A 25,228-nucleotide genomic window follows, 5' to 3' on the forward strand; every position below is an offset into this window, starting at 1 on the left:
GCCCCGCCCACTTCCCTCCGCCGGCGCCGCCCCCGGAAGCCCCTCCCGGCGGGGCGGCATGGCCCGGGGCCGGGGCGCGCGCTGAGCGGCGCGGGGCGGTGCGGGACGGGACGGGGCGGAGGATGGCGGCGGTGCGGGCGCTGCTGGTGCTCGGTGAGTGCGGGGCCGGGCCGGGCCCCGCGGAGCCGCCACCGACCGGGGGGGGTGGGGGCTGCGGGAGGACGGGGGGAGGCTGGGGAGGGGAGAGGCTGGGAGGGAAGGGGGGAGGCTGGGGGAGAAGGAGCGAGGCTGGGAAGGAAGGGGGGAGGCTGGGAAGGAAGGGGGGAGGCTGGGAAGGAAGGAGGGAGGCTGGGGGAGAGGCTGGGAGGCAGGGAGAGAGGCTGGGAGCGAGGGAGGCTGGAGTGGAAGGAGGCTGGAATGGAGGGAGGGAGGCCGCCGACCTCCCCGTGCTCTCCCCGTGGATGCTCATCCCTCCCGCGCCACGTATGTACTCCGGGCCTCCCGGCCCCTTCGCCTCCTCCTCCTCCTCCTCCTCCTCCTCCTCCTCCTCCTCCTCCTCCTCCTCCTCCTGCTCGGGCTGCCCGGCCGAGCCCCCTCTCAACGGCGGCGACGCCAGATGCGCCCTCGGCCGGAGCGTGCGGGGAAATATTCGCTGAGTCAACTTTTCTGGCGAGCCCCGAAGCCCCAAATGTCTCTTTTCCTTCTGGACGTGCCTTCGCGTCCCGCGTCTCGGCGCGGCGGTGCCTTCCCCGCGCCCGCTTGCGAGCCTAAAGCGCAAAACCTCCGAAAACGGGAGCGGCCGGATGAGGTCTCGGAATTCCTCTCGGGTTTCAAGAGTCCGACACAAACCCCCAGCAGCGCGACGTGGGCGACCTCTGCTCCTCGCGCCCAAGCCGCCGTCTGCTTCCGAGCACGGCGGAGGCTGATCCGAGCGAGCATCCCTTCGGCGTCCGGAAAGCTGTGCTGCTCGGCACACTTCTGGGACGTTTTGGGGCCAAGCAGTGAGAAGCCGACGCTGCTCCCGTATCCAGAACCACCTGGTGTCCTTCGGGACCCGGAGGTGCCCTCGGTGGGGTGCAGCTCCTGACGCAGCGGGGCTCTGGAGGCATGGGGACCCCACGGCTGGGGGCACTCCTTTGTCCCCGCAGCGGGTCCATTGCCTCTTGGACTACCAAGAGTTGGCAGCAGAGGGAGGGATGTCACCTCCCGCATAGCTTCGGGACGTCCTCCGGCCCCCTAATCGATCCCAGACCGCCCTCCCATCTCCTAAAACGCGGTCTCGGGTCGATCGGAGGCAGGTGTTCCAGCCACCGTGAGCACCCGTGGTTCCACGGCGTGATGGGTGCTCTCACCGGCAGGACCGCGCGTCTTTGTGGCGCTCCTTCGGCCAGCCTCGAGGCCTGGCGGGCAGTGAGCGTGGCCCCGGAGGGCCAGCAGTGCCTCTTCCATGGCGCATAGGGTTTGGGAGGAAAGGCGAGGGGAGAGCGGGGCCGGGCGACAGGGCACTTGAAAGAGATCTGAAGGCCATGAGGCCCGGCTGCGGGTATTTGCTCGGGGAGCTTTACACTAATATTTTTCTTCCCTCCGTTGCAATTCATCTCCCGCTTGGGCCGCGAAGATCAAAGCTGTCCTCCAGCGAGTACACGTGGGCTTAAGTCAATAGCCGGCCCTACACCTCTCTCCGGTGAATAAACACTCTTTCCTCCCTGAACGGTTCCGAGCGCGGCTCTCCGACCTGGAATGCGAAGCATTCCGCGTTAGCAGTGGGTGTTTCCACAGCCCTCGATATTTGGGATCCGGGAACAACCGCGCATTTAGCAGCAGGCTCGGGCACAAACGTGCTCTTTGTCGAGGCGGTCGCCGCCGCCGTGGTGGTAGGAAAATTCCCCCGAGGTTGGGGGGGGACGTGCGATTGTCTGCCCGGACCCCGAGGAGACGGGGCCGGGGGCGGTGGCCTCGTGGGCTGGGTGGTTTTGGGGAGGCCTGGAGGGCGGCGAGGCACGGAGGCATCTCTCCTTTGTGAGGCGTTAGGTCCTGCGGGGTGGTGATGTTAAATTTGGGGGGGGGGTTGTGAAAACTGTGCGCGCCCCCCTGGAGAAGGCTGGTCGTGCTCGAGGTGGGAGAGGGACAGGGACAGAAGAAATCAACGAGTGCATTTTGGGGGAAAAAAATGGCGATTTGACAGCCGATACCGGGTGGTTCCTGGGCATCGGCGCGGCAGGGGTGCCCCTTGGGTGGTCTGGCTCCGCGTCCCGCTCCTTGCCTGGAGGATGTTTGGGGGGTGGCATCCAATTGCCGCTCGTAAATGCCTCGCATCTGTTGGGAGAGCAGATGTTATCTCACGCCGGTGGGGTTAAAGCGCTGCTGCAGCGCGCCTCGTGTGCCAGCATGCCTGCAAGAAGCGATCCCACCGCTGGGCACGGGAGGGTTTGCTCTCCGACGGAGACCCGGTGGGGAGCAGGTGAGGATGCTGCAGGTTCTGGGGCTTTTTGCGCGGCTCCGCGTGCGCTTTGCGACTCCCGCCCTGTGTCCTCGTGAGGTTTTGGCAGCAGTGAGGTGGGGATGCCGCCCGAGCTCAGAGCGAGGAGTCCTACCCAAAGGTTTGTCTCACCTTTCCTCCTCCTTTGGCACGCCGCAGCGGGAGGAGGATGGACCCGTGCCGCCCCACCGAGGCAGGGGCTCCGTTTGGGGTCGTTCCTTTGTTCGGGGGAAGTGCTCGGCACCAAGTGCCACCCCCTGGTCTTTACCTGTGTCTCCTCTCAGTCCGCGCAGCCCCCGCCGAGTAGCTGGGGAAGATCTTCGAGCCAAACACAAGTGGTCTTTGTTTCAAAGCATCAATTTGTGTTGGCAGCCAGGTCTGCAGTGCATGTGCTTCTCATTGACTGCTGCTCCAGCTCCGTTCCTCGCTCCGTGTGCCAGCATTTTTTTATTTTTTTTTGAAGATTTAATACAAAAATGTTTTTCCTGAGCTTAAAAGGCTGAGCCGTACAGTACTCTTAGTCTTAATTTAAGCCTTGCCTTTTTTCGGGGAAGCGCTCTCTGTCTGCTCGGAGAAGAGGCTGCCTTTGAGAGGTGACCCGTGCGTGCTGTGCCATCAGCAAAAGGAGAGGCGAGGGGCACCTCGGAGCAGCGTGCAGCTTCTGGAAGCCTGGGACACGGGGCTGGCCTTCTCCTGAGCCTGCTCGTCCCGGGGCGCTTTGGGACAGCTGCTGGGTAGGTGCTTTTGGTACTCCTTGTAGGCTCTTCGGTTTGCTCAACTCTCCAAAATCTCCCCTCTCCCATTTTGACCCCTCGGTGAAGGCGTCCCGCGAGGACCCATCTTGAGATCTCGTTTTAATCCCGTAAAGCATTAGGTGGTGTCCAGGCAAGGCCCGGCTCGCTGCTTAAAACCTCCCTGTCGGTGGGGAACAGAGGGGTGCTGAGGCATCGGGGTGCCCGAGAGAGGAGAAACCAAAACCAGACGGATCCAAGGGGACAGCGGTGGGCGCCCGCCGGCTCCTCTCCCCTCGCACAGCGGGGACACACGAGCTGTGTGTCTGGGGAGGAGGTTTCAACCGATGACCCCGCAGTCACGAGGTGTTGGGGTGCCGATGACCTCTCTCCTAGTGAGAACGGAGCAGGATTTTCCTGATTTTGGGGCGTTTGTCTTTTGCTTACGTAGGGCCCCAGAGCGCGTCCTGGGCGCCTCCGCCGAAGCCGCGGTTGCGGGGCGGCTGGGACCTCTGTGGGGCTGGGGGGGGTTACGTCAGCGGCGGGGCTCCGCAGGAAAACTGGTACGGGCAGGCTGCCGTCTGGAAAACGGGGTGGCACGTCAGCTTTCAGGTGCGCGAACCCTCCAGCTCTGGGCAATGAGACGCTGCAGGCGGGGAAGAAGTGACGGGGGTTGCTGCGTGCGTGGGGAGCTCCTGCGGGACGGGGCTGGGGTCAAAGTGACTTGTGTGTCGGCTCCTGGGTGACATAAATTCAGCTCGGGCCGCCCCAAAGAGTGGCGGCACAGTTCCCGGGGACTGTCACCGCGGTCCCACTCTCTCTGTCCTCCGTGCCCTGAAGCAGGAGCGATGGCATGGAGCGGCCGGGCCCCGTCCTCGCTGCCCAGGGGAGGGCTGAAGGCAACGTGGGCTTTCTGCCCGTGCTGTCAAACGCGCTGCTGGCGTGAGATGGGCGCCGCGTTGCTTAAGCCCTCGTATAAACAACTTTCCTCATTAGGGTTGCTCGCTGGCCTCCTCGGGAGCACAAAGAAAGCCTTTGATTCCAAAACACACAGCGACTCTCCAAATGGTTAAAGGCGGGACAAGCCGCGGCTTGCAGGTGCCTTTGTTGCTCTCCACGCAGCGTGCTCTGCTGCGTGTCCTCGCTCCCCCTGCTGCGGCGTGGCCTCGGCTCCGTGGAAGCCACCAAGCGGGTGCCCGCATCAGTGGGAGGAAAGGTGGTGGTTTTCTGGTCCTTTTCCCGGCAAAGGCGTGACGGGAGGCGATAAAACCCGGCAGCCTCGCAGGGCTGCGCACATCCAGCTTGCCCGAAGCGTCCCCGGGAGCGGAGAGGAGCTGGTGCTGCTGAGGAACGTCAGCCCGTTGCCTCTTGGAGGGGGGCCAACGCGCAAAGTCTCCTCCAGCAGCTGAAGATCATCGCGGACCAAAGCAAACAGAGCTTCCTGCGCGCTGCTCTTTGTTTGTCTTGGGTCCTCTCCCTCCTTCCTGCCTGCCGCGAGCGCTGGAAAACGGGGAGACATCCCGGGTGCCGTGAGACCTCCCCGTCCTCCAGCCAGCTCCAAGCAGATGGTATCCGCCGAGATCCGAGGGAAAAGTCTAGCTCTGGGGGCAACACGTGGCTTTTTCTCTGTTGGGTCAGCTCCTGAGGACTTTCCCCATGCCTCGCGTGTGCTTGTAGCCTTCGGCCGCATCAAGTCCTGCCTCTCTCCCGCTGCCCTGGCCCAGGCGCAGCTATTCCTTCTCCAGCTTTGCCTCCCGTCCCTCTCCCTGGTTGCTCTCCTGGCCCCACCACAGCACGCCGTGGGTCAGTGGCTGTCCGGGAAGAGTTACGTGTTCTCCGGGCGCCCTGGGGATCGGCCGTGCTGCTGCTGTGGACAGAAGCACTTGTTTCTCAAGGAGGTTCGATCACCGGATCAGTCTCGGTGAGTCAAGTTATACCTGGGCTTCGCTCTCATTTCTCGCTGGGGCTTTGCATTAGGCCTGCCAGCGGTGAGTGCTCTGCCGAGCTATCGATTTGTAAAAGTGCTCCCAAAAGTGCCCTGCTTGCACATTTTCCCCACTCAGCGACTTGTCTCCGTTTTTAGCAGAGAGGTAGTACAGCAGCGCTTCCCAGAGAAGCCACCTTTTAATTAATATTGCATGAGCACAGGAAATACTAGCTGCTCTGGCTGCTCTCCTATTTTTGTGGCTTTTAATATAGGTTCAGAAGTGGCTCTGATGAAAATAAACAAGGGTCTGTGCCTTTCTGTGCCCTCCCTGCTGCCGGCGGCCGTGAGCTGGGGCTGCCTGTCAGCTTTCCAGCGACGAAGAGACGGAGTGGGATGAAGTCTGCGGCCCCGCAGGGAACGGCTGGAGCAGGGGAGCTGTGGATGATGCTTTTTGCTGGAAGAACGGCGGTGTGACGAGGGGTGGCGGTGTGTGACACGCAGCAGCCCGTGCCGACTGCCCCTGAGAGGCTCGTGAGCCCATACAAGTGGGAGAGGCACCGACGCAGCCGGTGGAGCGGGCCCATTTCAGGTCTCTCCCCGATGGCCTTTTGGCAGCTGCGCTCGTCTGCAGCCCTGCTGGATGTGCGGGGCAATTTGGGGCGGCTGGGAGAAGCTGGCGCTTGCTGTCGGGAGTGCCTTTCCCAGGAGTGCTGCTCCCCTTCCGAGGGGAGGGGAGGGGAGCAAACAGGTCGAACCTGCGGGAACCCAAGTGGAGAAGCAGGATGCTCCGGAGGCTCGCTCACCTCCAGCCGGACCCACGGCCTCGCTCGTCGTCCCCGTCTCCACACAGCCTCCTCGAGGCTGGAGGGGTGGGCTCGGAGTCCCTGAGAACAGCGCAAGCCTCCAAGTTCTTGGCTGTGCCTCCTCCTCCTGGCCAGCCCCCGGCTGCTCTCCCCGCTCTGCTGCCCTTGGGGTGTTTGTGGAGCCCATGCTGAGCTGTGCCTGGTTTGGGGTCTCTCCCCCAGCCCTGAGCCAGCTCTGGCACCGGCAGGACCCGCCTGGCGCTGTGGTGCTGCCCGGGTGCTCCTCCACCACCAGGTGGGTTTTGCTTGGCAAGGACCTCGGCGTTCTCACATGCCTTTGCTTGAATTTTGGGGAGGCGTCGTGCTTCCAGGCTGCTCGCAGGGAGCACGGGGCTTGTCCTGGCTCTCCTTGGCGTCTGCCTGCTGTGTTCCCTTCTGTGGCAGAAACGCAAAACACCCTTGCTGTGTCTGCCAGAGAGCTCTGCCTCCGTCGGATGGGGGAATCGCAGAATTACCCTGCTGGGAAGAATCCTTCAGGAAGAATCCTTCAAGATCTCCAAGTCAGCCTGACCTACCAAGTCCCATCACTAAACCACGTCCACACGTCCCTTAGATACCTCCAGGGATTCAGCACTGCCCTGGGCCGCCCATCCAACGCTTGACCACCCTGTCCATGAAGAAGTTCTTCCTGATGTGCAACCTAAACCTCCCCTGGCACAACCTGAGGCCGTCGCCTCATGTCCTATCGCTTGTCACCTGAGAAAAGAGACTGACCCCCTCCTTTCAGGTGGTTGTGGGGAGGGATGAGGGCTCCCCTCGGCCTCCTCTTCTCCAGCCTAAGCAGCCCCGGTTCCCTCAGCTGCTCCTCATGTGTCTCGTTTCCCAGTCCCTTCACCAGCTTCGCTGATCTTCTCTAAACACGTTCCAGCATCTCAACATCTTCCGTGTAGTGAGGGGCCCAGAACTGAGCACAGTGATCACGGCACGGTCCCGCCAGTGCCACGTACAAGGGGACGGTCGCTTCCCTCGTCCTGCTGGCCACGCTATGCAGGCCAGGACACCGTTGTCCTTGGCCACCGGGGCTCACCGATGGCTCGCGTTCGGGCCCCGCCGATCAGAGCTGCGCCTCCGACCTGCCGCGCTGCCAGCAGCACGCGTCGGCCGTAAATCAGCCGTCCGGAGGGAGCCGGGGAACTGCTGGAGGGCCCCGAGCACGCCCGGGAGAGTCAGTTGGCAGGGCCGGCGGGCGCAGCCAGCGCCGTCACCGGCGCTGAGTCACCCCTGAAGCATTCGCGCTCCTCGCTGGGGCTTGGCAGCCCGGCCGGCGCGGTGTCTGCGCGGGAGCCTTCGGCTGGCGGGGCCTTGCGGAGGGTTTAATGGGGCCAGCGGGGTTCCCAGCTCCTGCTTGCGGCCTTCCCCCTACAGGAAAGCGGGGTCACGCTCTGGAGCCTTTTTCTCGGTGATCCTGGGGTTTTCTCCTGCCACGGATGTGCGAGCAGCTCCTGCCTGCTCCGGCACTCTTCCCGGGGACGGCTGCGCCCCGGTGTGGTGCGGCAAGCGCTGCCTCGCCAGGCGGCTGATTTACGGTCCCCAGCCCCCCGGTGGCTTTGTTCTGCTGTTTTAACCACTCTGAAATTTGGCTTTGCCATTCCCAAGTGCGGGCCGTGGCAGGGCAGGGAGGGTTCCCAACCACGGCGGGGGGAGAACCCCCTGCAGCTCTCCGAGCAGCGCCGGGGAGGCTAATGGGGATCGCGCTAAGTGGTTGTGGCTTTTCCTTATTTTTTGTTCTAAATACTTCTAAAGCTCGGTTCGAAGTGTGCAGTTGGCTTCTTGGTGGTTGCAGGGACTGGCGGGGAGAGGTGCTGGGGTCCCACAACGTTCCCAGACGAGGGCCTGTGGCTGCCGTGGGGCTCCTGCTGAGGTCTGTGATGCTCTGCAGTGGCCCCAGTCTGCTGCAGACGTGGTTGTGCGTTGTCACACGGGGGTGGAGGTGAGGAAAGAGCGATGCAGCCCTGCCGTTCCCATCTGGGACCCAGGCCAAGCGGCCGAGTTCTGTGGGATGAGCAGATGTCTGCAGCTGCTGCAGGATGGGGCTGTCTCCGTGCCTGCTTTGAACTTGGGTCGCTTCTCCTCTGGAGCAGTAAATCCCACTTGGAAGGTTTATGGAGCCAAAGCCTCTCTAGCAGAGCATCTCTTGGGAAGGCCAGTTTGCACCCCTCCAGCCCTGCTGGCGACTCCCGTAGGGGATGATTTTTTTCCTGGGCACGGGGCGAGTCGGTGCTTTTCCTTTAAGCAGAGTGGGACACGCTGTGGTTTTAAGAGGCTAACGTGATGGGCGCCCAAAGGCTTTCCAGATGTCGGGCTCGCTCGGAGCAGACCTGCCGTGCTCAGAGCTCCTCGCCCGCACCAAACCATTTCCATCTGGCCTGGCGGGGGAGAAGGGCTTTATTGCAACTCGACCCATTCGGGAGGCTCTCTCAAATGGAACCTCTCGCGGAGAGGAACGTGCTGGCTGGAAATCATTTGGAGATGCAAATCTCGCGGGGTGTTTGGCTCGGCTGCCGTTTCCGCAGGATCTGCGGGGCCGTGGGGTGGGCTGTGTGCGGGGCAGGCGTGCTCCGAGCGGCCGCTTGGTGTGGCTGCAGGGACCGACCCACCCGGCCAGGGGCTTGCTTGTGTTATTAAGCATTAAGGATTTTTTTTTTTTTGCCTGCTTCTGCAGCCTCAGCTGGTGGAAACAAGCGTGCTGGCCCTGTGCTTGCGACCAGGAGGGGACAAAAAGCTGCCCCGCGTGCCGTTCCCAGTCCTGGCATGCCAAAAATCTGTGTTTATAGGAGCGTGTTCGTAATGAGCTGTGCCAGGAAACACATGGCTTGCTTGGGCCATGAATGGGAGGCCTGTGCGGGGCCCTGCACGCACCCAGAGCCTCGCCAGGACACGGAGCAGGCGCTGGCCTGCGGTCCTTGCTCGGCGGGAGGCAGAGAAGGGCTGCAGGCGGCTTGGGGTTCTGGTTTTGCTTGGGGTTGGTTGTGCATGGTGAAGGTGTCTCCTAATCCGCTTATTCACTCTGAGGCTGAAAGGCTGCAGCCTGGAGATGGATTTGGGCTGCTCTCGCCACCCACCTTGGTCAGTGGTGAGAGCTGGGGCATCTCAGGCCATCGTCATCCTCTCCCCCAGCTGTGTCCCTGGCCTCTCCTCCAAGAAAGTGCCTCTCGTGGTCACTGCAAGGTGCCCAGGGCCTTCCCCAGCGATCAAGGTCCTCTGCCAGCCGGCCGTGTCCTCTACAAGATGAACTGCTTGGGGTGCTGGCCGTGATGATTTCTGCACCCGGCTCCTTCTGTGGCATCCTGGTACCTGTGGTTCAGGCTTTTTTTTCAGTCCCGAAAGCCAGCTGTCCCGCTGCCCTCCTGCCAGCGGGAGAAGAAGAATAGGAGGGCTCCCCCTGGGGGGAAGCAGCACAGGGTGGGCTTCCCCCGGGTTTTGCTGCCCTGGGTGCTCCAGATGAGCTGTAACCCCTCTGATCTGCCGTTCCAGATGCCGAGCACCAGAGGAGCTGGCTCGCACATCTGGCAGAGCCGAGCCGGGGCGAGCTTGGCCGGAGCAGCCCTGGCAGCAAGCGTAGCACTGCTGCGGCCTGGCTGGGGTGCGGGGCTGGCTTGCAAGCTGCAGAAGCCCCGTGGGCTTGCTTCCCAAACCAGGGAGCCTTGAAGCCCTTTCCCAATTCCTATTCCCGTGCCTTCAGCTCCTTGTTTGGTTGCGAGCAGCTCCGGGATTACTCACGTCCTTGCGTCAGCTGCGGTGTCTCAAGAGGTTGCTAACCTAAGCTCTTTGGGGTAAAAAAAAAAAAAAAGAAAAAAGAAAACGGATCCTTTCCTTTTCCCCTCGTGTCCTCAGCTGAGAGCTTTTAGCTCATCAAGGAGATGCCCGGGGATGGGTGGCCCATGGCGGGGAGGAGCAGGGGCGTCCCACAGGGCCCCGCCGCCTGCTCCCAGCTCTGCTTCCCCGGCGCGGCTGTAGGTGAGCTGCAGGCACGGCAGGGCTCGGGGCTGCGCAGCAGCTGAGGGCTTTGTGGTCGAGGCTGCATTCCCCAGCGATGTCGTGAGGCAAGGAGACAATGATCTTTCTGGATTGCTTCAAGATGCAGGCCCGTCAGGCGGGGCCAGGATGCGCTCGCCTGGCCGCCCCCGGCTCGAGCAGAGATGGGCTTGGGGGAGCTTTCGGAGGGGGCTGCAGTCCTGGGGGCAGCCCGAGAGGTGAAGCGAGGTGCCTCCTGGAAGAAACGAGATGAATTTTGAGCAGGGGGATGCCTCGGTGCGTGCAGGGTGCCGGATCCAGATCCCTGCCGCACGTACACTCTCAGAGCTGGGATGTGACCTGGTCTTTGTCTCCTCTCCTTCCTGCTGGTGCCTGTCCCCTCCCTGCGGATGATTTGCTCCATGGGGTGCGGGAACGCTGCCCTGGGGACCTGCAGGTACCAGCCCTGCTTCCCTGCACGCTTCCCCAGCCTTCCTCGGCCGCCTCGCCGGGAAGTTTTTGTGGTTCCATGAGATATCCTCTGGGTAAAACCCCACCAGGCGTTTCCGAGTGAGCTGAGCTTTGAGCCGTGTTTATCTAACTGGGCCGGAGCTTTCCTAAAAAGCTCTCTGCAGCCATGCTTTTAGGCCAGAAACATGTGTCGAGGGTTTCTTCTCCTGCGTGGGTATTCTCCTGCCGGGACACGGGGGATGCTGAGGCAGCAGGATGCAATCCTTTCTGAACCCTTTCTTTCCGACTCCTTGCAGTGCCGGGAGCGCGCCGCTTTGACCGCTTTCTCTCTGTCCCTCAAAGGAGAGTGCTTCCAAGGTGCTCAGCATCTGCCTGGCCTGGCCTCTTTCCCCGCAGAGCCTGGTGCTGGGAGCAGAAGCGCGGAGCGACCGGCGTGCTCTGAATTGCCCTTTGTCTGCTCGCCTCTCTGCGGCCAGCTGGTAACCGGAGCAGAGCGCCTGCACGGCTGCCTGCGGCCAGGCGGCTGCCGGATTTAGGAGTACGTCGTAGGGCAGCCACGTCGAGCAGGGCTGAGGAAGGAGCAGGGCTGAGGAACGCGCTGGCTGCCCTGTCCCCAGGTCCCCCAGGCACCGAGCTCGCGGGCAGGGCTTGTTGCCTGGAGGCAGGGTGCTTGGGCCTTTCCAGCGCCGCCCGGCAAACGCAGCACAGGGCAGCTCGCCTGTATCTTTGCTAAACGAGCTCAGGCTGCACAGCTGGCTATGGCTGGGGGAAAGTGGCTCTCTTCCTCCTGGCAGAGATGCTTCCAGCCCTGCAGAGCCACCCCACGGCCGCTCTCGGACCCTGGGGTCAGCCCCTGCGGTTTCTTGTTTCGGTTTCTCCTCGCAAGTGGGTTGAGCCCTGGGCACAGGGTGTTGGTGCTGTGCCCTCTGTGCTGTGCTCCCTCGCTCCCGGGGGCCTTGCTCCAGAGCAGTTTTTCTGGGTGATACCTGAGGATGTGCAGGTGAGGTGGAGACCTGGCCCCAAGGAGAGAGGCTTTGAGGAAATCCTGGAAACTGTCCCTGGGTGTTTTTCTCGGGTACGATCCTGCTGCATGGTTAGGGCTTGCACACATCCTAAAAAATCAGGACAAGAGGAGCCCGAAGAAACATCTGAGTTCCCTGAGGAACTGCCTGCGCTCCAACATTTGGGAGCAGGGGGCTCTCCTTGGCTCGTGGCAGCCCCGTCCCCATGTGGGGGGATGCCACATGAAAATGCCACAGTTCCAGCTCTCTGGAGGCTGCTGTGAGCACCTTGTGCTTCCCGACTCCTCTCTGCCCATCCACGCGCCCTAAACGCGCCCTCCTTTTTCTGTCCTGCAGCGGTGGGGACTCGGGCGATGATCCATTTCACCAAGGAGCCGTACTCGCAGGACGCCCTGCACGGCCGCAGCGCCATCCTCCGCTGCGAGGTGGAGGACCCAGCCCACGTGGAGTTCGAGTGGCTGCACAACGGGCTGCCCGTCCAGGACACGGAGCAGCGCTTCAAGGAAGGCAGCAACCTCCAGTTCGCCGCTGTCGACCGGCACCGGGATGCTGGGGACTTCCAGTGCGTGGCGAGGAACTCGCTGAGCGGGGAGGAGGCGCGCACTGCCAACGCGTCCTTCAACATCAAGTGTGAGTGCGGGGAGGGGTCTCTTGGGACGGCACGGGGCTGGGAATGCTTGGGTGTACGGGGGGCGACGGTCAGGCATTGAGGCAGCACAGGCTGGGCAAGCAGGACGCGAGGAAATGGCCTCGAGTTGTGCCGGAGGAGGTTTAGGTTGGATATCAGGAAGAATTTAATCGGGGAAAACAGGGTTAGGCATTGGAACGGGTGGTGGAGTCCCCACCCTGGAGGTGTTTAAGAGATGTGGCATTTAGGGACGTGATTTAGTGGTAGATGTGGTAGTGTCAGGTTGATGGTTGGACTCGACGGTCTTAAAGGTCTTTTCCAACCTAAATGGTTCCATGATTCCTCTCTGGCTACCACATCCTTCACGCCTTCAAGGCCCCCGCATCTTCTAATGCTCCCAAGGCTGTCAGAGATGCTGCCGTCCCCGTTTGTATGGATGTTACTGCACCAAGCGTGTCCTGAGCACCGCAGATCCTTGAGAGCCCACCTCATCCCTCTGGGAACAGCCACCCGGGGCAAAGCGGGACATTTGCAGGGCGGCGTCCCTTTGCTCCGCGCTGTCTCCGGGGGTTTACGTGTTTCTAAGCCGGTGCCCGGTTATTTATTACCGAGCTGGCACTTGCCAGAGCCAGCCAGGCTGACGTTCCCTTCAATCCCGCAGGGATCGAGACGGGCAGCGTGGTGCTGAAGCAGCCGGCCAGCGCAGCTGAGATCCAGCCTTCCTCCACCGTGGTGCTGCGGTGTCACGTCGACGGCCACCCGCGGTAAGGGTTGCCCCCCGAGGAGGAGACCCGGCCGGAGGTCCCCCCCGCGCCTTCGCCGCGCGCTCTTCCCCCTCTCTCTCTGTCTCTCTCTCCTCCTCTCTCCTGCGAGGACGCAGTAGAGCCTAGGGAAGGCGAAAGGCAGGATTGAGCCTGCGGCCGAGCACCGGGGGAGAAGGCAAACGGCTTCCTCGGAGCCGCGTAGCGAGGAGCACAGTAAGGACGGGCTGTGACAGCCCGGTCGCTGCGCTGCTTGGTGTGCTGCAGTCACTCTCCGTCGCTTCCCGATCATGTCCCGTCCACTCGGCTGCATGTCTCATAGCTTCGTGTGTGTGTCGTGGCCGGCGGTGGGAGCGCACAGCCAGGGAACGGGGGCCATCTCTGGGCTGTGCCCCCCGCACACGTGCTCGCCAGGGAGCCCTGCCGCCGACCCCGCGCCCCGCTCACCCTCTCGCCCCTGTCTCGCAGCCCCACGTGGCAGTGGTTTCGGGACGGCGCCCCGCTCCCCGACGGCCGCGGCACCTACGCCGTCAGCAGCAAGGAGCGGAGCCTCACCCTGCGGAGCGCCAGCCCCGACGACAACGGCGTCTACTACTGCTGCGCCCGCAGCGCCGTCGGCTCCGTCTGCAGCCAGGACAACTTCACGCTGAACATCATCGGTGAGCCGCGCGTTTGGCTCTTTTACCGGGTCCCTCCAGAAGCAGAAGGGGCTTTCCCTGAGCTCTGGCTTGGGAACTAGGGTTCTGCTGGCACGTCTGCCTCCTTCAGGGCCACAGTGTCCGTGCAGCGTGCTCCCGGCTCTTTTTTGGGTTTCCTCCGGTGTAAAGAGCAGCCCAGGGTACCCCTGCTTCCCTCACCCTCCTGTGGTCTCTGCTGTTGCAGACGAGAGCTTTCCCCAGGCGGTGATCGTCCCGCAGGACCTCATCGTGACCAAGAACGAAGAGGCAATGTTTGACTGCCAGTTCGCGGCCGTGCCCCCTCCCACGCAGGAGTGGCTCTTTGAGGACAACCCCGTCACCAACAGATCCAAGTAACAGGGACCCCGGTGATGTGGGCAGGGCTGGGAGGCACAGGGAGGGGGCACCGTGTTCCAGAAGCGAGCGGGAGGGGCCAAACCCTGGCCAGGCGTTCAGCATCAGCCACCGCGGTGGCTTCTCAGCTCGGCTGGCTTGGGTTCAGCGGAGCCCTGGTGCTTTTGTCTGGCCTTCCCCTGCGTAGGACTTAGGAAGTGGTTTGTCCCCGGAGGAGTCTGTGGGGCTGGGAGCCCTAGATGCCTGCGTACGATGATCCCCAGAGCCCGGGGCATCTCCCAGCCTGGCCGGGGTGCCCGTAGTGGTGATGCTGGGGCCGGGGATCGCGCAGCGGGATCGTGCGAGGCAAGCGGTGCCACCTGGGTGCCAGATGCCCGGTGGCCTGGCAGCTCCCGGGCGCCACCTTGTGCCCCCTTTTCCTTTTCCTGGCTGTGCCAGCTGGCCTGTTTGGGGGTGCCTCTTTCCACGAAAGCCAGCTCTGCTCCAAAGAAGAGACTTTTCTTAGCACGTCTCCTTGACGAAGCGCGCGTCCCACCTTCTTCTTCCTGCACCCTGCTTCCCCCGCGCTGGGAAGCCTTGGCTTGGCACAGAGGTCTCCCCGTTTGTTCCGTGGGCTCCTGTAGGACAGCTCGGGGCTGCGGCTGTGCCCCACGTCCTGCAGAGACGCCCGCTGAGGTCTGCCTCTCCCCGCGTGCCCAGGACCACCGTGTTCGCCAACGGCTCCCTGCTGATCACCCAGGTGAAGGCTCGCAGCACCGGTGTCTACAAGTGCGTCGGCCGTGGGCAGAGGGGGAAAGCTCTGGTGCTGAAGGCGACTCTGCAGCTGGCAGGTGAGGTCCTGGGGCCGGCGATGGGGCGGGCAGCGAGTCCCAGAGCTGCCCTGCCCCTCTGGAGATTTGGGACCACGTAGCAGCGGGCCAGTACACAAGGTGGTGTTTGGTTTATCTGTGAAACTGCTCGTCCTCACTCCCTGCGTGCTCTCTGCTGGTGCTGGTGGCTCCCGGGGGGGTGGTGATGCAGGTGGGACGGCCACGCTGCCCTGTTTGAGCCCTGCTGTCTGTCGCTCCTCTCAGAGATCGAAGAAATGGCCCCCTTCTCCCCGAAGGTGTTGACGGCGAACCAGGGGCACCGCGTGTCCTGCGCCGCCCCGCGGGGCGTGCCCACGCCGCAGGTCTGGTGGGAGAGAAACCAGGAGCGCATCCCCCCTGCCGGCAGGGTGTACCAAGAGGCAGAGCAGCTCGTTTTCACCAGCATCACCGAGGCGGACGCGGGGACCTACACGTGCCACGCTGCCAACAAGGCCGGGGAGAAGAAACAGGAGCTGAGCATCACTGTGGCTAGTAGGCGGCTTTCTGAGAAGGGCTGGGAGCATCGGGAAGGGCTGGGTGGGTGCTCGGGGTGAGCTGGGGAGGTGCTGGTTGTGCACATCTCGTGGCTGGTTGTGAACTGCCCACCCGGGCTGGATGTAGGGTGCTGAGCGGGCCCCGTGTAACCCCTCTCTTCCATGCCTAGCGGTACCCAAGTGGGTGGAGATGCCCAAGGACAGCCAGCTGGAGGAGAGCAAGCCAGGGTACCTGCACTGCCTCAGCAAGGCCTCCCTGAAACCCACGGTCACCTGGTACCGCAACGGCGTCTCCATCTCTGAGGTGAGGCGACAGGGCAAGTCCCCGCTGCTCCCGGGCGCTTCTGCTGGGCTCCATCCTCCCCTGCTGCTGCTCTTTGTCACCTTGATCCCACCCCTGGCATCCCTGGCGCTGCCCCTGGCACCCTCTCCGTCCCACTGGGGTGCGGGAGCACGACTGGCTGTGCCTTGTGCTTTTGGGGTGGTGACAGGGCAGTTCTCTGGGGGGGTCTCAGCGGGGCTGCCCCTATCTGGGAAACAAGGCTGTCACCAGCCCTGCGTGGGGACGCTGCCCGTGGCGCTCCTGCAGCTCCAGGGCTGGTGACAGTGTTGTTGACGCCCCCATCTCTGGTCAGGACTCACGCTTCGAGATCTCGGAGAACGGGACGCTGCGCATCAACAACGTGGAGGTGTACGACGGGACCATGTACAAGTGCGTGAGCAGCACGCCGGCGGGCAGCATCGAGGGCTACGCGCGGGTGCACGTGCTAGGTGGGTGTGCTGCCACGCGCTCCGCTCCCTCTCCTTGCAGGGAGCTCTCTCACCTGGCAGGAGGGTCTCCGGTGCCCCCCGCCCCGTGGCCAAGGCACCGAACGGGGCACCTCTGTCTCTTGCAGAGAAGCTGAAGTTCACCCCCCCGCCCCAGCCGCTGCAGTGCATGGAGTTCAACAAGGAGGTGACGGTGTCCTGCTCGGCCACCGGCCGGGAAAAACCCACCATCCAGTGGACTAAAACAGGTGAGGGGGGCTTGGCTGGGGCACATCTGTCCCCGACATGGACCCCAGGAGCTCCCACAGAGTGGCAGACATTGGCCACTGGCGCTGGGACCTCTGGAGGCCATCTGGTCCAAGCCCCCGCTCAAGCAGGGCCGCCTAGAGCAGGGAAGCCGCCCCGTGGCACAGCGCAGCACGTGTGGCCGCCACATCCCTGTCCTTGCCGTCCCGCAGATGGGAGCAGCCTGCCGTCCCACGTCAGCCACAACGCCGGCATCTTGTCCTTCCACAAGGTGAGCAGGAGCGACTCGGGGAACTACACGTGCATTGCCTCCAACAGCCCGCAGGGCGAGATCCGCGCCACCGTGCAGCTCGTGGTAGCAGGTGAGGGCTCCCCAGCAAGCCTCCCGGCTCTCTTGGGTCACCTGGGTGGCATGTCACTGCCTGGGTGGCATGTCCCTGCAGGGACAAACGTCTCTCCTGACCCTGAGCTCTTCCCCATGGTGCTCAAGCATCTGTTTTGCCAGTGCCTTGGGTACAGCCCTAGAGGATGTGCCACGCTGCTGGTGCTGGCCCCGCTCTCCTACGCGGGCTCGGTGTCACTCCCAGGAGCTGACAGCCTTCGTGTCATCCTCTCCACCTGCAGTTTTTGTCACGTTCAAGCTGGAGCCAGAGCCCACGACGGTGTACCAGGGGCACACGGCCATGTTCCAGTGCCAGGCAGAGGGGGACCCCGTGCCGCACATCCAGTGGAAAGGGAAGGACAAGATTTTGGATCCCAGCAAGCTGCTGCCCAGGTACGCGGCCTCCATTCGGAGCTGGAACGGGGTTCATTGTGTGCACCTGGTACCAACAGCATGGTCTCAGGTTGCCAGTCTGGGGGGTACGTGGTCAGTTGTCCCCACGTCCAAGGGCTCTCCTGGCCCCAGCTGAGCTGCAGCTGATTGTTCTTGGGCGCTGAGGTCTGGGACGATTACGGCAGGGATATGAGGCTGAGCTGTCCTGGGGAGACGAGGCTGCGGGTGCCCCACGCCTGCCTCTGCCCTCTCAATGTTTGCAAAGGGCTCTGTGTGGTTGGCAGGATCCAGATCATGCCCAACGGCTCCCTGGTCATTTACGACGTCACCACCGAGGACTCCGGAAAATACACCTGTATCGCTGGCAACAGCTGCAACATCAAGCACCGTGAGGCCTTCCTCTACGTCGTAGGTGAGGGAGGTGCCCAGCCTCGGGACGTGGCCTCCTGCCACCCTGGAGCAGCTCTGGGCCCTGCTGCTGGGGTTTTTCGCCTTCCCCTGCCACGTTCCCAAAGAGGGTTTGGGAAATCCCTCCGTGCTCTCACGGGTTCGCTGCTCTCTGCCCCACAGACAAGCCGGCAGCAGAGGAGGACGAGGGACCCAGCAACCACACGCCCTACAAGATGATCCAGACCATCGGGCTCTCGGTGGGGGCAGCCGTCGCCTACATTATTATCGTGCTGGGGCTGATGTTCTACTGTAAGAAGCGGAGGAAAGCCAAGAGGCTGAAGAAGCACCCGGAGGGCGAGGAGCCCGAAATGGAGTGTCTGAACGGTGAGGCCAGTACCCCCGGGGGTGGGGGCTTCCCTGCCTGCCCCATAGCCCTGGGCTGGGGGGGGCTGAGGGTGAGCAGGGAGCTCCCCAAGGTATCTTGCTCTTGGATTTGGCTGTGGCTGGGGGCAGAAACCTGCTGCCGGGTGAGAAATAGGCAGGGGAAGGGAGCCCAGCAAGTTGGTGCGAAGCCTGCGTCCCAGCTCCGTGTCGTGGCCGTTCCTGCCTGCTGCAACAGGAGTAGTGCTGCTGCTTCCAGCACCCCTCTGTGGGGTCACACACGCCCTTTGCCAAGGGAAAGGCGGTATCCCTATGAAGCAGTCGTGCTCTGCCAGCCTCTCCAAACCCCAGTTCAGCAGCTCCTGGTGCTGCAGGGGAGACTTTTCGCTGAACGCTCCCAAACTCTGCTGGGAGCTCACCCTGTTGTCTCCAAAACCCGTAACAGCTTTACGCACCTCCAGCATCCTCCAGCAAGGCACTTTGGAGCATAACGAGTTGCCTGAAGAACCTCCTTGCCACCTAGCACCTCTCCCCGCGCTGGCAGACACAGCAGGACGTGGGGGCTGCTTTCCCCAGGCACGGTTTTACAGCTCCGGCTGCACCTCGCGGTGCTCAGCATCGCTCTGCGGCTGCCCACAGCTGGCCTCGACCTTTGCTGCCAGCGGAGCTGGTGGCTTTGGCAAGCAGCTGCCAGCAGCGGCACCCCTTCCGTGTTGGCAATATGATGTACTGCGCTGGTTCCTACCACCTTGTGTCCATCAGAGGGTATTTTTTCCCATCCCGTGGCAGCTCAGCTGCTTTTTAACAGCTGTTCCCTAAGACCCTGCAAAACCCCTGCTGGGCCCCACTGTGCACAAGCTCGTGACTCCTGCAGTGAACCCTCGAGCTCTCCGCAGCATCGTTTTCATTTCCAGAAGCTGTTTTAGCTCTTTCTCTAATGTCAGGTTTGTCCTTGCATCGTTGATCCCAGTGAGGTCTTCTGAGGGATGGGCTGCAGGCGAGTTTTGCTCCCCGTGTAGTTCCCTGCACCTCCTCCTGCACCAGTTCTCCAGCACTCAGCCGCGTCCTCATCTTCTGGGGATAGCTGTGAGGTGTGGCAGAGCATCGCCACGGGGTTTGGCTGCTGTTTTCCCTCTTGTATCGATACTTTGAGCAGAGCCAAACCTCCAGAAGACAAGCCTGGCTGGGGGATGTCCTGGGAGCAGGGATGCAGGAACATCTCTGCAGTTTTGTGCCCTGCTAGTGTCACCTCTGCAAGCCTCTCCCATGGCCAACCTGCAGGCAGCCCGCTCTTGCCAGCAGACTCTGGCCAACATCCTCTTGGAAAGAATTTGTTTTAATCCTTTTTCAGGTTGCCTCAGTTTTTTTTATTTTATTTTGGCCTGTCCTTATTACATTCTTTTTATTCTGCCAGACTTTACCCCTTCTTATTCTCTTCACCTGGAACCAGTTTAGCTGTCAGAGAGATGCGTCCTGGCTTGCTTGTAGCCCTCACCCAGCTGCCCGGATGTCTCTGCTCCTTTTTGGCCCTTCCGTGGCCTCACTTGGAAAAGCGCTTTGTGTTTGCTCTCAGCTCCGGTGGAGTGACTCCCCACCGTCACTTCTGATGCGGTCCCTCTTTAGCTGGGCGACCTGAAGTGTCTCAGCACCTACCTGAGGATGAGTGCTCCCCGGCTGGCCGCCAGCTGACTTTCCCAGTGCCCCCAGGACCCGGCCAGATTTGACCTCCCTATGGATTTGCGGTGGTTCCTTGCAATGGATTTCCTACGGATCGATGCGCTCCTGACAAGTCAGTTGCCCTCTAAGGTCGTGTCCTTGGTGTGCCTCATCCTCTGCAACGCGAGTGCTTGCTCTCAGTGTCCCTCTGTCTGACCGTGCTGCTTTTTTGGGTGAACACGGAGGGAATTTGGGGAGGTCAGCAGCTGTGTGGACTGATGGGAGCGTTTGAATTTGTGTCAGCCTGTGCTAATTTCTGCAGGAGATGCTCACGTGGTGCGGGCAGGTGGGCAGAGCAGGCACTCCGCACTTGGTCCCCCCCTGCGCTGCCGGCCGTGTAAATGAAACTTCATCTCCCTGGTCCCTTTGTTACCGTCTGTCCGATCAAAGCTCCGTGAAAGATCGGCGATGTCTGTGCTCAGGAGCGCCTGCCGCGGCCGCCTGCTGGCGCTGTCTCTCAGCAGCACAGTACTCGCTCTGCAGCCTTCGGCATTTTCTTGGCACGGTCGCAGCGGTCTTGTATTATCCCCTTGGCTTCGGGCTTCCAGTCTTGAGACACCATCAGTCACTGCTGCAGACAGCGGAGGGTCAAACAGTTTCTAAGCGCTGGGCTGCTGACAATTAGCATAAAAACAGGGCGAGCGTAAGCAGCACCGAGCCTTGATTTATAGGGCAGATGGTGTTTTTCACTCTGCTCCTCTGTAAATATTACTCCAGCCTGTGGCAGAGGACAACTGTCGGTAGCCGTGGCTCTTAAGTTATAGCATCTCGGCGCCAAACCTACCTGTGGCAAAGCCGTGTCACCGTGGCCAGACGTGCTGGAGGGCAGGGACCTCTCTTGGGCGCACGCGGTGCGAGCGTGTGTGTACCCGTGCTGCCCTACGACACCCTTGGATGGGGATCGTGGGCAGCGTGGTTCCTGTCGGGGATACCTCCGGCTGGGTCAGGTCTTAATGCTCTGATTAAATTCTTTTGCACGGCCAGGTGTTTCCTGGATGCTGGGCTAGTTGAGATGGGGTGTGTGCAGTGACACAGGGTGATGCTGCACACGCATCACCGTAGCTGGGCGCTGTGCCCTGCGCCTTACAATCAGCCCGTGGAAAGTCTCGCTTCCTAGCGCCAGGTCTGATCCGAGCAGTACCCGCGCTAAAAGTCCAGGTTTGCTGTCTACACAGGCAGCTTGTAGGGGAAACGCAGGGCTCGCTGCTTTCTCAAGGCAATGTTTTCTCCTGCTCGCTGGCTTCTGTTCGTGCTGGGGAAATTCGTAGCGGGCTTCCTAATCAGAAAGTCTGCTGGGGTTAATTGTAAGGTGCTTCAGTCCAGGTGGTAAAAGAAACTCCAGGCTGATCTGGTGATTACCAAGGCGAGCATCGCGGGAGCGGGGGGGTCAGGCTGCAGCAGCTGGTGCCAGAGGGACCCATGGGTCTCTAGGGCATTAAAAGACCGTGAGCAGGGGCCTCTCCGCCCCACGCATCTGATCCACTGACTTCTCTCAGTGGGCAGTGGGGATGTGGCCACCCCTCGGGGATGTCAGCGTGGCGTGGGACGGACAAGGCCAGATGGGGCCAGTTGGCTCTGGGACCAACGCCATCGCTCAGCGTCTGATTTCAGGGGTGGCTGCAGGGTTGGCAGGGATGGGGCCGGACGTGAGCCCGCAGGGAGGGCAGCCTGAGGATGGGGTCCTCGGGGGTCTGGAGGGGGCTGGTCCCCAGTGTGACATTACCAGCACAGCCGGGCAGGATGCTGAGGCCACGCGTGTCCCCTGCAGGTGGTGCTTTGCTGCAGAACGGGCAGACGACGGCGGAGATCCAGGAGGAGGTGGCCTTGACCAACCTGGGCAGCAGCTCTGGGGCCAGCAAGCGGCACAGCGCCGCTGACAAGATGCACTTCCCCCGTGCCAACCTGCAGACAATCACTACCCTGGGTACGCCGGGCCACCCCATCCCAATTCTCAGCGGGAAACTCGGGGCTGAAACCTCCCAGCCAGAAAACTCAACGGGCTGGGGCTCGGAAGGTCCTGCAGCCCCTGGGCTTCCTAAATTTGCTGTCCTAACTCGCGCTGTCTTCCCCTGTGCGGCTCCGCACTTCCAGGCAAGGGGGAGTTTGGTGAAGTCTTCCTGGCCAAGGCGAAAGGAGCAGAGGACGGCGAGGGCGAAGCGCTGGTCCTGGTGAAGAGCCTGCAGACGCGGGACGAGCAGCTGCAGCTGGACTTCAGGCGTGAGGCGGAGATGTTTGGCAAGCTGAACCACGCCAACGTGGTGCGGCTGCTGGGGCTGTGCCGCGAGGCCGAGCCCCACTACATGGTCCTGGAGTACGTGGACTTGGTAAGGGCCCTGCCAGCAGTGCCAGCAAGCGAGAGTGGGGGGACAGCAGAGATGGAGCCCCGCGGGTGTGGCGTGGTCCAGTCTGGTGGCACAGGGACAGTGATTTTGGGGAGGCCATGCTGAGCTTATTGGTGTTCCCAAAATTCAGAGGAGTGGGGTTCTCCTGCAAGACCTGGGGGGGGGGGGGGGGGCTTTGTCCTTTCCCTCCTCCTCCTCCTCCTGAAGCTGTGGGACCCCCTGCTGCAGAAGGGCTGCAAATGCGGACTGCTCTTATGGGGAGCGTGGGCATGGGGGGAGAGGAAGGAAGCCTTTTGGGGCGTGAATGACCTCCTGGAAGCAACAGGCCTGCTTGCCCTGATCTTAGCCCGTAGGGAGGTACTAGCTTGCCCTACAGGGCGAGGACCAGAAGGACTGTGGCCCAGGAACAGAGGCTCCACGGTGCTCCCAGTGGGAGCGATGGGACTGATGAGCACGGGAAGGTGCTTCCTCTGAGCTGCTGTCTGTCTCCTAGGGGGACCTGAAGCAGTTCCTGAGGATCTCCAAGAGCAAGGACGAGTCCCTGAAGCCCCAGCCCCTCAGCACCAAGCACAAGGTGGGAGCGCGGCCTCCGAAGCACGGCGGGGCCGGGGGCTCTGGGGAGGGCAGGGGGTGCCAGCATCCCTCTGGGGCCAGGTGTCTCTGTGCACGCAGGTGGCGCTAGGCATGGAGCACCTCTCCAACGGCAGGTTCGTGCACCGGGACTTGGCGGCCAGGAACTGCCTGGTCAGCGCCCAGCGGCAGGTCAAGGTCTCGGCCCTGAGCCTCAGCAAGGACGTGTACAACAGGTCGGTCGGGGAGGGGGCTGGTGGGAGGGGACGGCACCGGGATGGGACGGCGCCCCCCTCACTCACCGCCCGCCTGTCCTGCCCGCAGCGAGTACTACCACTTCCGCCAGGCCTGGATCCCGCTGCGCTGGATGCCGCCCGAAGCCGTGCTGGAGGACGAGTTCTCCACCAAGTCGGACGTGTGGTCCTTCGGCGTGCTCATGTGGGAGGTCTTCACGCATGGGGAGATGCCGTACAGCCCGCTGGCGGACGATGAGGTCCTCGCAGGTACGCGGGGCGCCTCGCGCTGTCGCCGCCATCGTAGCCCCCTCCCTTTCCTCAGGGACAGCAGGGTGTCCCCCCTGGCAGCACAGTGCTGCCGCGGAGGGGATCACGCCTCTTCCCAACACCTTTCCATCCTGCCAACCCACACCAGGGCTGCAGTCGGGAAAGACGAAGCTCCCGCACCCCGAGGGCTGCCCTTCGCGGCTCGCCAAGCTGATGCAGCGCTGCTGGGCGCCCAGCCCCAAGGACCGACCCTCCTTCAGCGAGCTCGCCACCGCCCTCGGGGACAGCCCGGCCGACAGCAAAGCCTGAGCACCCTGCCCCTGGCTGGGGAAGGACGCGGCGGGGCGGGCGGGGGGCCTGCGGGTGCCCGGGGAGCCCCCGGCACTCCTGCGGCCCCTTGCCGAGCCCGACCCCGCTGCGCGGCACCAGCGGCTGCTGGACTCGAAGCACAAGCCAGTGTACTCCCCCCTTGCCCCTCTCCTCTCCGTGGCTCCGAAAAGCCCGCGGGCTGCCGGTGTGGATGGTGCGCGGCCCCCCCCTCACCCGGCGAGAGCCGGGCTCCAGCACCAGGCTCTCCCCTCCCCGCTCGCCACGTGCATATCTGTCCGTCCGTCCGTCTGTGCTAGGCATGCCTGTGGGCACAGGCCCGCCATCAGGAACACAAAGTGCCTGGCATATGAAGGAGACGCTCCACCACCTTTTCCCCATGACCCCGTGCCTTTTTTTTGTGTGTGTTTTTTTGTTGTTTTTCTTTTTGTACGAGTCCTGGGGGCAGCGCCCCCCCTCCCCTCCTCCCCCAGCGCGCTGCCTCCTCCCCACCATAGTATTTCTGTTACTGGAACGCAGCCTAGAGTGGGTTAGTTTGTTTGCTTGAGCGGAGGGTACCGCAGCCAAGAAGGGTTGGGTTTTGTTGGGTTTTTATGTGCTGCTCTCAATAAAGAAGGCTTTTTTTTTTTTCGTTTTTTTTTTTTTTTTTGTAAGACCCTGCTGTCAATGCGTGCCTGACTCTTTTCCTCCGCGTGGTTCCTGGGGGACAGACCTGGCCGGGGATGGCAGGGGAACTCGTGCCATCACATCTCGTGCATCTCCTGGAAAGGAGAAGCTCCTTGCCGGGGCATCCCCCCTGCGTGGTGGTGGTGGTGGTTTGGGTCAGCGCCAGAGGAGCTGCGAGCTCTCCAGCACCAGAGATACTCAACGCCGGACCCAATAAACTCCATCTAGTTGGCTCTGCTTTCATCGGCGATGGACAGGAAGCGTCCAGGATCCCCTTCCTACCTCTGCTACCCAGACAGGCTGTGGAGGTGCTGGAGGGTCAGGGGAAGGCTGCAGCGAGGCGCCTAAACGGGCAGGCACCAGAGCCAGGAGAAACTCCAGACCCCAAGGGTGCAGAAAGCCTGGGGGTTGGGGTTGTGTATTTTTGGGAGTGATGTCATGAAAAAGCTCTGTATCCTTGGGGAAAGGACAGATGTTGGCCAAGCTAATTGGAAACAGCGGGCTGAACATGTACAGCCCTGGCTGAACGTGGTGTAGGGGAGCGGGGTATCGGCATCCCACTCGGGCCCCTGCGGGAGAAGAGGAGGCCTTGGGCAGCTGACAGGCTTGGGATCCGTTTGTCTCAGCCCAAATTGAAGGAACATCTCAAAGAAAAGCCTTGGGGAGGGAAGACGACCTGTGATATCCATGGCTGGAGAGCAGCATGGCTGCACCAGCACAAGGGCCCGACCAGGGGACCACCATCTGGGGTCAAAAAATGGGCGTTTATGGAACAGTACGAGGTGACAGCAAGCGGGTATGAGTTGTCCCAGCTGCTGACGACCCAGGACAGGAGATATATAAATATATATATAAAATCTAAGGATCTCCAAGCCAGGTGTTTCCAGTAGCCCCTGACAGTTGCTTCGGCCCCGCGGTTTCCCAGCCCCCCTTACCCCAGCGTGCTTTGAGGACCACAGGACACCAGCTGGGCGCAGAGCAGCACGCAGGAGCACTTCCCTTGTGGCTTGACCCGCTTTCATCTCCTGCCCTGCAGGGAAGTAATGGGAGCAAATTGGTGTAAGCAGCCTCAGCTGGGTGCCCCTGCCCAGGGAGGTGGCCCGGGAGCTGCATTTAAGCTCAAGCCAGGGCTCTAAGGGATGTTTTGGGCTACCTCGTAGGTGCTCCCACCTCCTAGGTGCGCGCCGCAGCTTTGTTATCATCCCGTCCTGCTCTTTGGTCCCGTTTCTTGGCTGGTGAGCGGGTTCTTGACGGATTCTGGACCTGGCTCATCCTGGGGTCACCTGCGCCAGGTGTGGCCGGTGCTCGGCCCCCCCAGGGAGGGTGGCCAGGGGC

General features: G+C 62.4%; 1 protein-coding gene and 1 long non-coding RNA gene across 2 annotated transcripts; both read left to right on the forward strand.

The window, feature by feature from the left end:
- Positions 1 to 23,883, forward strand: PTK7 (protein tyrosine kinase 7 (inactive)). Its single transcript, XM_083828588.1, has 20 exons — positions 1 to 153; positions 11,784 to 12,077; positions 12,737 to 12,839; positions 13,305 to 13,495; positions 13,719 to 13,866; positions 14,567 to 14,697; positions 14,941 to 15,207; positions 15,380 to 15,513; positions 15,845 to 15,980; positions 16,106 to 16,225; positions 16,436 to 16,585; positions 16,848 to 16,998; positions 17,283 to 17,410; positions 17,569 to 17,772; positions 21,254 to 21,409; positions 21,577 to 21,809; positions 22,321 to 22,401; positions 22,482 to 22,633; positions 22,722 to 22,900; positions 23,049 to 23,883. Exons 1-20 carry the CDS (start codon positions 123 to 125, stop codon positions 23,207 to 23,209), a joined length of 3,150 nt encoding a protein of 1,049 aa, XP_083684714.1. The 5' UTR covers positions 1 to 122; the 3' UTR covers positions 23,210 to 23,883.
- Positions 283 to 6,215, forward strand: LOC310896400. Its single transcript, XR_014581451.1, has 2 exons — positions 283 to 5,131; positions 5,410 to 6,215. It is a non-coding gene; the product is annotated as an uncharacterized lncRNA (long non-coding RNA).
- Positions 23,884 to 25,228: the final 1,345 nt, after the last annotated feature.

This window comes from Anser anser, assembly GCF_964211835.1.
Source record: "Anser anser genome assembly, chromosome: 3".
Taxonomy (NCBI): Eukaryota; Metazoa; Chordata; class Aves; order Anseriformes; family Anatidae; genus Anser; species Anser anser.

Bases quoted from the DNA above. Each gene is read 5' to 3' on its own strand.
- PTK7 (XM_083828588.1), top strand. From the start codon at position 123: ATGGCGGCGGTGCGGGCGCTGCTGGTGCTCG. The intron at 13,496-13,718 runs GTGAGCCGCGCG...CTGCTGTTGCAG, and splicing joins CTTCACGCTGAACATCATCG to ACGAGAGCTTTCCCCAGGCG. The intron at 15,514-15,844 runs GTGAGGCGACAG...ATCTCTGGTCAG, and splicing joins ACGGCGTCTCCATCTCTGAG to GACTCACGCTTCGAGATCTC.